Source organism: Copadichromis virginalis, linkage group LG16, assembly GCF_057382275.1.
Source record: "Copadichromis virginalis isolate Kocher_CV1m ecotype Utaka linkage group LG16, C_Virginalis_male_GT1.1, whole genome shotgun sequence".
NCBI lineage: Eukaryota > Metazoa > Chordata > Actinopteri > Cichliformes > Cichlidae > Copadichromis > Copadichromis virginalis.
Window position 1 is genome coordinate 24,682,075 of NC_140633.1, and position 11,844 is coordinate 24,693,918.

Below are 11,844 nucleotides of genomic sequence, written 5' to 3' on the forward strand. Positions count from 1 at the left end.
TAATTTAAATCATATTTTACTGCTTTTGAAACTTTGCACATTATGTACATAAACTTCAGAAACAGATAAATAAATTAAGGTGATCAATACAAAACTAAATATTTCCTATGTTGACTAAACACATTTCGACGAGTAAGCTACACAAAGCCTAAACCCTGTTTCACAGCGTATCCAGTATACAGCACAAAAAAAGGAACAGAAAAAAAGAAAATTATGTACAAAATACAGTGACAAATGAGCTGCTCACCCTCAGGACAATTTTTTTTCTAAAGCAGCAAATCGTCAGGCCTTTTACATTTTTCACATAACATCGGGGCACGGCATAGAAAAGCTTTGCTTGCGTTAGTGCAGCATTAACAACACAGTGTTGTCATTTCAAACACGCTTACAAACTGAACACAGACTGACCTCAAACAGAAAAAACTAGCCCGAATAATTTAACTTAAATAACAAACACGTAGAAACAACATAGTAGCATCTCGAGGCTCTGCGCACAGCACCCTGTGCTCTGCGGTTGAATGCGCTGTGAGTGGAGCGGCTTGATGGCTACCGCTGGAATTTATCGTTAATTATTTGGTTAGAGAAACTCTGCTGTGGCCTAAGTGGCCCTTTTAACTGTCGATGAATGCAAATTGACTTTTATGGCCGTCATCACCTTGGGCCCCGACAATCTGGCGTAAACAAACACGTGTTTTCTAATAAACATGTAGCCTACAGCTCAACAACCGAAGTGTTCACACAAATATGAGTTTGAAAACAAACAGAAACCGACATTTGGAAAAAAAACAAAAAAAAAACAAACAAAAGCAGCCAAAAAAAACCAAATGATCCTTTTGTCTGCGATTTCCGCTGTCAGGGACGGTCACGGACTGGTTGCCCTCTGGCGCATTGTGCGCCTTTTCACTCTGTCTGACCTCTTCTCTTCTTCTGTATCTCTGCTCGCCGTCTTCGGTATGAGGAGGCCTCTGTGTCAGCTGGCGGGATGCGGCAGCAAACTCCGGGAATCTTGTTGTTTGTTGTGCATTGTCAATGCTGAGCCGCGCTCAGCGGCTGCTGGGCCTTTCACCATCCTGATGCTGAGCTCTCTGCTCACATGAGCTGTGACTGTTGCATAGACTCTTGGTGTGTGGTTGGATACCATGAGGTGTAGCTGGGAATGTAAGATCCGGTCGTGCCCATTGAAGTCTTCACGGTGGTCGGCGAGCTCCAGACAGGTGCCACCGAGGGAGAACCACTGGAAAGTCCACGGCCGGTGGCCAAAGCGTTGCTGTCGATCGTACCACCGCCTTGCTTCATCAGCTTCTTGAATTTGGATCTTTTATTCTGAAACCAAATTTTTACCTGCAGATATATATATTTTTTTTAAAGAGAGACATTAAAATATATGTAAATATATATAACCATTTTACGCGGTTTTACGCACGTGAAAAGTGAAAAGCAAAACATGATAATAAAAAATATAAATTATCTTTATTAATAAACAACACTAAATAAATTATAGTCTATAATAATAATAATAATAATAATAATAATAATAATAATAATATAAGAAGAAGAAGAAGAAGAAGAAGAATGTATGCTGTGAGAGATAAAAAAAAAAACATTTAAAAATGTGCAGAAATGCGTCGTTGGCGCAGCTGCGCAGTGAAGCTATGTGTGTGCGGATCACACTCGCCTGTGTCTGGGTGAGACCCAGCGACGCTGCGAGCTCAGCTCTCTCCGGTAGCGCCAAATACTGAGTCTGTTGAAATCTCCTGTTCAGGGCTTGAAGTTGTAAACTCGAATATATAGTCCTTGGTTTTCTAATCTTTTTCCCTTTGCCGTTGAAGCGCACCTCTCCGCCTTCCACCACTGTGTTTTTCTCTGTTTCTGGCGCTGGCAGAGACACAGAAGAAAGCAAAGAAGAAGAAGAAGCAGAGAAGGGGAGAAAAATGAGGAGACAGTTGTAGCAAAGAGTGCTGCACAGCAATGAATACTGCAGCGCAAGTTTTACAGGCTGTACTTTAGGTATAATTACCCTTAATTGCATACATTGTTTATAGCCTTACGCAATAAATAATTACCAAGCCTAATTCCACATCTGGGTCGTCTTTTTTGCCTACACCGTCTAGTGGAAAGCCGTACCAGCACAGAAAGTTGATATTTAGGATCCAGAGCACTCTGTGGCACACTTACCTGCATCTTCTAATCGTGTCTGCGTGAGTCCCGAGCTGTTTTGGTAAGTCTGTACTGTGCTGAGATATGGACTGGTGGAATGGCTGCCGACGGAATTTACGTATGGATAACCCAAGGATCTGGGGAACGACGAGGCTGGACTGTAGCTGTCGTGCTGTGTGTGACCTGCAGAATGTAAACAGTGCATGGGATAGTGTCCGTGAGACATGGAGGAAGGCGACATTTGTTGACTCGGGGGTCCAAACTCCATGAAAACGGTTTTTCCTGAGGCAGGGCTATTAAGACTTTCTGGAATCGTAGTCATTGTCATCTCTTCTGGCGGTTCCCCTTGTCTCGCTTTTGTTGTTTTCCTTCTATGATCTCAGTGAAGGACGGATCCCAATTTAAGCCGAACAGATTTTTTCTCTTTCCATTCATAAGAAAATGTAGTTTGTGCCCGTGAAAAGTCCTAGGAATGATGCTGTGGACCAAGACAAACTCGCTCAAAGGTTTGAATCTCGGACTCATGAATATTCATCAAGACTGTCGCTGATTGGTCCACTCTCTCCAAGAGGGAAGCCGATTGGTGACGCTGGGGCTAGGTCCGAAGAACCTGATAAAGTCAAGGAAAACCGCAAAACCTCAGATTTCCTCCTGACATGTCAAGATTCACCATAATAACATGATTATTATTTGTAGTAGTGATACTGCTACTGCAAAAAAAAAAAAAAGGCCAGTAAACTTAAATATTCGGCTGCTCTTTCTGCATTAAAGCCTTTTTTTCTTAAGATGATGATCACAGCTCCCAATGCTGCATCAGGAGTGAACGCGTATTAGCATAACACTAGCGTTCAATTTTCATAAGTAGGCCTGTAATTAGTCATGTATTTAACACTTAGTGCAACTTGAGGTCTCACCTGGCAGCAGAAGGACTGAAACAGCAAAGTCTGCAATGATGTGAAATGAGAAGCTTCTCTGTCTGAGGCCTGATGATGACAAGAATAATACCAACTAAAAAAACAACAACAACAACACAGCATCACAGCATATTACGGCAAATGTAGCAGAGCAATCCCTTTAAATTAAACCCGGGGATACTGCTTGTATTTAAACTACAGTTTCCAAATTTAGTCTTGCAAATTTAGGCAAACTTGCGGTTTTATTTTTGCGCATCTTTTTTTTTCTTTTTCTTTTTTCCCTGTTTTTTAGGCCGGATGGACACGTTTTCTAGTCGCATTTAAATGCTTTCCAAACATCTTTACGCACCCTTTTTGCCGCAGTCAATTTACTGATCACAGTTTAGTTAAACACCGCCACCTTTGATTATTATGAATCTAAGTGAGGATGGGGTGCGGCCAGCCTCCCACAGCCTAACAAGAATAATTGTCGTTTGATTTAATTGAACTTACTACTGAAAAGACTGGAGGCAATTTCCCTCAGCGGCAGATTTAGAACAAAATTCAAATTGGTACAGGAGCTGCAATTTAAAATATAGATACACATACATATCTGTTCACTTACTCAATTTTTTTTAAGTCATGAAAAAAAGCAAATAAATCCGCATCATCCGGGGTCAGGGAGCCTCCGCGGGATGCACTTGAAAGAAGAAGAAAGTATCCAGCAGCAGCAGCAGCTCTTCATTTTATTAGGCTTCATTTGTAGGCTGCTTCTCTTCTGGTGTCTGCGCAGAGCAGAAACACAGCCTGGCTGCTCCATCCGTAGTCCCTCCATCTCCACCTGAATAACAAATTAAAGGCAGTTAAATTCCGTCACTGTGATTATCAGTATAATTACATAATTGAACTCATAGCAGAACTAGCAAGTTGCAAAATGTGTTATCAAAATGCAGGCGCTGACATCACGGCGCGTGTGCCACAATGTGCCAGGCGGCTGCGGATGCCTGAATTTAAAGATTTCTGTGAAATATTAGGCTATAACGAAAGCTGGTCCCTTGTCCCCCCTAAAATAGGCCAATTTGAAGTGATTTCTCTGGAATTACTTTCGAAAAATGCTTCAAGATTTCCTCTATCAACAACGACAATGATAATGGTAGTACAACCAATAATTATCATCTTCCAGAACAGAGGACAGATTTTTATGGGTACTTGGTGGGTGCGACTGATAACTGTCATTATTTTCCCACGATTATAGTATCTACAGACAGCTGTGAAGCAAAACCATTAACAGAATAGAGGCAGAATTTGCAGAAAAATGTAAAATAACACCCTAATAGCAATAATAATGAGAGATTTTTATGTCATTTGGAGACGAGGAGAAAAACATCCTGCATAAATTATATTCATCCCATTGATCCTTCTTGCAGAATCAAACATTTACAAACTTAATTTGACAACTATTTATTTCCTATTTAAGGGGGATTTTTTTCTCTCTCTCTCTTTTTCAAGCCATCCTCGGTGTGGCTCGGACGAGGCAGGCGCGGTGATAATATTACCGCTTTCATTAATAATTTGACTCCTGCGCACGCCGGCAGGAGGGCAGCGCAGGCCACAGCGGTCCTTCCTGCAGCGGGGCAGCACGGCTCTAACTAGCCACACTAAAAATAAAGTCCTCCATGCATGGATGGAGCGCGGAGGCAGGACTCATTAGGAGTGAGTAGCTCTGTGGCTGAGGGTGTTTTAACACCTGCTGCTCTTCACCTGAGGGTTAGTGCAGAGGTGGAGAGACAGAAAGAGAGAGGGGGGCTGCTGCTGCTGCTTGTGGTGGTGATGGTGGTGGTGGTGGGGTAAACGGGCCAAGATGTCACAGACTTCATTTCAGTCCGGTGATAGAAAGCCCTCCTCAACTGCCATACCAACCCACATTTTAACAGCCGCCAAATATTACCCCGACCGCGGTGCGCTGGTAAACTGTGCATCCATGCTGTGTGGAGGCTCAGCTCCCTGTGCACCCTGCAGGCTCTGCATGGGAGTGATGATTAATTACCAACACTGGAGGTGCAGGGAAATTTAAATCCTTTTTTTTTTTTTTAATAAAATAAAATCGCAATTCCTCTTCCTTAAACTGCAAAAGATCAAATATGCCTATTAGGATATGTATATTTCCCCCTCCTTCTGATTTTAGAATTTCTGAGAATATTGAATTATTTCCGAAGTGTGCAAATCCTTCTTTTTTTTTTATTGCTATTATTATTATTTACTAAATGGTTATAGGGCACAGATATCTCAAACAGCACTAACAATATAACTGATGTAAAATCTTATTATTAATAATAATAATAAAGATGAATACAGCAGGCCTCAGCACATCATCAAATCCAAATGCAATTCGGTGAGTGGTCTGCAGCAGAAATGTCAAACTATACGAAGGTTGCATTTCACGTTTTTAAAGGCAGCGGATCAGACAAGTGAAATTGCCTTTTGTCCTGCTTCTTCTCTGGCGTTGCTTCGCGCTGCCATCCTGTAATTTGCAGCCTCAATGAACGAAAACTAGATGCACTACAATTAACTCGATTCAATGTCTATTTTCATGTTCAATGCGGCATCAAAATGCGAATTGATTTTGTTTACCGAGTTACGTGTAAACAAAAAAAAAACAACAAAAAATGAATCATAGTATCTGAGAGGCAAGATTGTCGCATTGGTTAATTTATTGCATTATCATAGGGGTCAAGAGGGAGAAGATGAAATCATGTTGGGTTTTATTTGACTGTTTATATAAAACAGAGAAGGACGCAGAATTTATTTTGGACAGCTGAACTCAAATTTGTTTGGTGTCAGTTTTTTTCCCTCAGAATATGTTTTAATAGCTAATGGTGCATTTCTGTGTGATAATCGGAGTTGACAGTATATTTTATCAGCTCATCATTTATGTTGTGTGAAATGAAATTTTTTTAAATATATTTAGAGTTTTTCATTTTCATTTTCTTCCTGTATAAATGTGACTTTTTTCATTCAATTTCACATCCTAATTAAAACATGCTTGTGTTCCTCATTTGATTTTAATTGACTGTTTATAAGCAGGACAAAGTTAACTTTGCACTTTGTCATATTTTAATAGCAAACTAAAATGTTTTTTTCTCTCTCCTTGTTTAAACAATTAAACAATTAAAAAAATGAAACTAAGAAATTGTTCGGGATAACAATCATTATTTTTGTTTGTTTTCAGGCTTTGGTGACCTCATGAGCTCCTGCTTCTCATCACTTTGGGAGGAACTGGACAATCTGGACTTGTTGCTCCGGAAGTGACTGACACTCTTATAAGTGCTGAAGCCTGGAGGCAATAAATCAAATTGAAAATATATATATTTATATATTTGCTTGTTTTTAAAATATCCTTTCTTGATTTTCACACCTGTGGAAAAACATGATGTCCAAGTCTTTCATATCCAGCAGGGCCTCCCTAATATACCTCTAATATGCTGGCTGACTGACTTAAGGTGGCTCATTGCAGAGCTGAAAAGTCACATTTCAAACTCCTTTTTTTCTTTCCATCTCAGTGCTCAGAGCAGCTCTTTCTTCAGAAAGCTGGGGGTCACGGCGTGGAAAGGCTCCTAGTGAACTGGTAGAAATGCTGTCCCCATTACAGCAGCAGCAGGGGTCAGGCCATGGCAGCAAGCATCCAACCTGACCAAAATTGGCTGCAAAATGACCAATTACCTGAGGGAAGGCTGGGGAGAGAGGACTTGGAAAAATATGACTTTTACTTAATTCAGCTAAACTGTAAAAGAAACTAGTGTCAGGCGGATGCTTCATACTTGTGGACATATTGCAGAGTCCCACTTGTTAAGCTCCACTTTCACGTTAACAAATTAGATGGAGAAAAAAATGAGTGAAAAATTAAAGTCTTAGTCTGCGCAGTGATGCGAGAGAGATGGATGACAGGGGTAGAAATCAATAAAATGCATCCATAACGGAGAATTATTTCACCTACAGTAAAACAACGATTGATTAAACATCTTTACATGCAGGCCTTATTGAATTAATTTCCTCACAAATGGAAAACATGCAAATTCGCCAATTAAGTCATTTGCCCATGGAGAGCTGGGCTGCTTGACGTTCAGCTGCCACTGCGCCTTTAGTCTGAAACCCTTTTTAGTTTTTGTTAAGAGTTAAGTCTCCAACAAAGACAGGAAGGAGGTCAGCACTCAGCCAACACCTGAATGCGCCTCTCTTTTTTGTGCTCCCCTTGATCCCCACAGTCTGTGCCTGTCATTAGTCTTAATGATGGAAAATTGTCATGTTGATACAAGTCTTGCTCTCCCCCTCTCTTCTTTGTATAAGTAGAAGGTGGAAGCTCCATTTGTAACAAAGTTCTTTGTGACTAAAAGCCGTGGACATTGCATTTGTGCTGGGGGAGAAAAAAGGCTGTAGATGCTCTTTCCATAGCTGGGATAATTATTCCTACTGTGACCTTAATGATTCGCTCTGTTCATCCTGCATCTCATCCACGTGCCAGGCCCTCAGCAGAGCCCTGTGTCAGGGAATATGAAAAACCCATATAATGAAACCATTTTGGCTGATGGAAAAAAGGGGCTACTGAAGCTGCACTTGCTACAAAGACGGCTCAATTATATGAGTAATTGTGATAATTTTCCCTCCATTCACTGCCTTCTCTGAAAGGTAAAAAACACAGATGCTGAAAGGGAAATTACTTGGACAATATATAATCTGTGAAATGGTCACAACAGAAAAAAAAAAGATGACTGTAAGAAAGTGTAGGACTATAAATAGGTATGTTAATGCAGGGCACATAAATACACCCTCAGAAGCTCGCAGACATAAACAAACAGCTCTACACTGTGCGAGCTCATGTGAAGAGCAAAAAAAAAAGCAACAAATGACCAGTGGGGGAAAAAAAAACATGATAAAAGTAGATATGCAGCTGCCAGAAAATTAAACCTCCTTCTCCTTCCTTTTGACAAATTTCAGCTCCTGAAAATGCACCCCCATAGTTGGCTATCATTTGTTGTTCTCTGACAGGAAAAGGATAATTACCTCTCTCAGAGGCAGGAGGACTGACATGCCCTTTAGACTTTGCCATGAATGCAGAAGCTTGATAGAAAGCTTGAGGAATAATTTTACCTTTGGCTTTTCCTTTATGTTCGAGAGCATGTTTTATTCCGAAGAACTTGGAGATGGCAGTATTGTAGAGTGCATTAAACCATGAGTGTTCCTACTGTAAATATGACATCCTGGTGTCTATCAACGTCTCCATTCGGGAGGAAAAAAAAAAACTCTGAAATGCATTAAAATTTCAATTTCATCTCGCTGCGAGACAGACGAGATAGTGAGATATGCATTACTTTTTCCTTTCGCAGTGGGTGTTGGATTAAACATTTCTCCTTCCTTGGTGGGTGAAAAATATATAAAAGCATTTTTTTCTGTCAGGCAGAAACGTGGCTGTAAATCCAACTTCTGTGGAGACCTAAATGCATTGTGTTCTCAGAAGCAGCCCGCCTATGTAGATCTCCATTAAAGGAAACATTACATTAACACTTGCTGTTGTGTTTGAGGGAAACAGCAGATGAAGAAGTAGTCAGATATCCACACTAATTGTTTTTAACTCTCAGCCAGCTGATTCTTGTGAATTGTTTCATTATGGACACCATCATTTCCCCCCTCCTTAAAAGAAAAAGTCCATTTTTTTTCCCAGGTAAACCTCCCGCATGTGCATCCGCTGACCCCTCGGGCCCTGCAATCTAGAATAAATCTTTCCAGACAAGCTGAGCAACATTACAGCCTTGCAGCTCAAACACTTGTATCGCACTCAAATGATGAGTCTCTGTCACACACCATGTCATCAGTTTCACCCCCAACCCCCCAATAACTTCCGTCCCATTGAGCAGTGTTGTGTGTTACGGGGCCAAGACAGCCAGAGACCCCCCGGTCTTACTTGATTGTGCCTCCAGTAACACAGAAAAGCAGCTAGGTCCCGGCACAAGCCTATACTCAGCTTCATTTTTGTGTAACACACAAATACACGCACACACGCTCTCTCCATAAACCACCAATCTCAGTTCGCTGCACCCCACTGTGAACTTCCTGACAGCCTCCAGAAATGTTTTCAAGTTGTCAAATCTCTACGGTAATAGTCTCGGAGCAGAGAAAACAACAAAACAATAATCATGTGATCAGATATTTAGGTTATGTAAGGACCGTAAGAGCCTGTTTGGGTTGCATCTCTCGGGCTCTTTCATTTGCTGTTTTCACTTTGTTTCACATGGAAAGCTGGTGAGGTATTTAAACAGTTTGGACTCCTTGGCACTGAACCAAATTGGCTTCTCAAATCACTTTACTTGCTGTTCTTTGCAGCAGCAGCAGCAGCAGCAGCAGCAACAGCTGAGACATTTGAGCACAAATTTGTTGTTTTGCAAACAAGTTTATGCATCCTGACCGCAGCGAGGGAGCGTCTGAAAATTATTAGGCCAATTAAAAGAAAGGCTGAGGTTTAATTTCATCTGTCAGGCTACAGCACTGGTTACTATCTTGTCCATATCTCAGCTGATTTAGTTGCTATTGTAAAGGTTTTTGGTCCTTCAAGTTTAGCGAGCCATGAATATGGTTAAACTTCATACTCATTTACTAACAGAAAAAAACTAGCAGCCAAAATAACCTTCTGTTATTCTGAGATATAAAAGGCTGCTGAAACTCTCGTTTATGGAGTCTGAATAAAACATAAATAATCTGCTGTAACAGCAGTGCACTAATGTGGCTCTGGCTACAACCTCAAAAGTCCAGCTATAGGACTTTTGTTCAATGTGCTGTAGTTGCTTTTTTGCTTAAAGCCCTGTGAAGCTGCTGTACTTATTTGGTATACATATATGTATGAATGGAAAACTAGCTCCACTTCAGCTGATAAAACCGTGCAGTTAAACACAAAATACATGCAAAAATGTGATTTAGGGACTGTGTGAAAATTATTGGGGTCTGCAGCCAATTATAGCTGGAGAATATGACACCATCACAACTCACCTTGGCTGTAATAACCAAAAGTGCACACTGGGTATGAGACAGTGTGTCCTAATTTCACATACATAATCAGAAATCCAACACGAGAGGAACTGGAATAACAAAATTATGCAAACAAAAATCTGTGGAACAAGAACTACAATGTTAAATTTATATTACACATTAAGGCGCACCACCCAGACTCCCCTGGTTGAGCCGGTGACCCACACGGGTCATACTCCCCACTTCCCACCGCTTTCTTATCATTTTCTGCACCGCCCTGTTTAATTAAGGCTAAAATGCAACCCCCCAAAATATTACACATTTAATACCCTTTCAAAACTTCTTCTGTTAAATTTTAGAGCAAAGTTGGGTTGCATATATGTTTGCTCCTATACTGGTATCCTAGTTTAGCTTTCGGATGATTTTATTCAGGTGGGAATAAACCAACAAAAGTTTGAATAGAAAGTTTAAACTTTTGCAAAATGGGAAACGCATAACCCTCGCCAATATGTGATCCCTTTCATCTCTTAATTTTCCCCACCGGCTCTTACCCTTACATTTTTGGAGAAAAAAAATATTCTCCCAGCAGCGGCAGCAAGAAAACTCCAATCATCCTCATGTGATTCATAGATAAAGGCATAAATGTAGGGTCTATACTACTGCTCCCACTGACCCTCGGACACAGGTGGTCTGATTTTGTACTTCATAACCAGCAGTCTGATATAAACCAGTCTGACCTACAGCTGTACCTCACAGATATTACTAACCAGGGACAGAGAGCCTCGTCTTCCAATTACAGGCTGAGCTTCAGGCTGTGGTGCAGCCTGAAGCTCAGCCATCTATGGAGAAAGCTAAGACAAGGCTGTCAGAGACTTTAATAAATGTAGGGAACACTGCATGGGAAAAGTGTTGCTGTCTCAATAGAGTGACACAGACAAGCCAAGGCTGTCAATGGAGCCCCTAATGACAGAGTAAGATAATGACAGACCCCAGTTAGAATCAGCAGGAAGAGGAAGATCAATCTGCAGCCAGAGAGGGAGGGATGGAAGGAGGGGGACAAAACTGTGGGCTCTTTCTTTTCTATTTTCTCACTTTTAGCTCATCTCATACATATCTTTCTGCTGCAGCTGGCTCGCATCGTGGCAGGGCAGCTCTGCATTAAGCGCACAGTGGATCAATAGCCATTACAACTCCCTCACAGCCTGACACATCGCAGGGCCACAGTTGACATTTCACTCAGGGCTGCATTGATCCCCAGTGCACAATATTCCAGCCCCCAGTTAGTAGCCGAGCCTGGGGTCTGGCTGGAATTGAAAAGTGAGGGAGGGGGGTGTAAACCGGCAGAGGGGTGGCTAACCAGCTGCCCGTGCTACAAGTAAACAGCACACCCCTTGATGCATTCCTCGTTTTCAATCTTCTGGTTTTCCTGCCACCACTGGCAATCCGAGAGGCTGTATCAGAGGATCAAAGCTTGACCTATGTGAATTATTTATACATGCGCCAGATCAGTGTATACAGCCATGCTGACATGGTCGTTGATAGCATCTTAGCTTTCTGCTGACCAGTGGAAAGGCAAGGGAAAAAAGAAGGGAAAAACCCCTAAAATAAGCATTTGGTGCAATTAAAAAGTGGGAGTTTCCAAGAAAGCTTATTCAAAATAAACACGAAAATAGCAGACAACACAAAATTAGACACAATTTGAGTTAATTTCTTTTTAATTGCCTTCTGAGGCCCAAGATGATATCTCTGTGGTTAGTTTAACAAAACGCTGAATTAATAT

The 11,844-nt window shown here is 41.3% G+C and overlaps 1 protein-coding gene across 1 annotated transcript; it reads right to left on the minus strand.

Moving 5' to 3' along the window:
• dlx1a (distal-less homeobox 1a) lies at positions 1-4,121 on the minus strand. Its single transcript, XM_085433994.1, has 5 exons — positions 3,676-4,121; positions 3,072-3,140; positions 2,176-2,767; positions 1,676-1,875; positions 1-1,341 (listed from the first exon to the last, which is right to left on the minus strand). The coding sequence occupies exons 3-5, from the start codon at positions 2,483-2,485 to the stop codon at positions 1,090-1,092; spliced, it is 762 nt and encodes a 253-aa protein (XP_085290120.1). The 5' UTR covers positions 2,486-2,767; positions 3,072-3,140; positions 3,676-4,121; the 3' UTR covers positions 1-1,089.
• Positions 4,122-11,844: the final 7,723 nt, after the last annotated feature.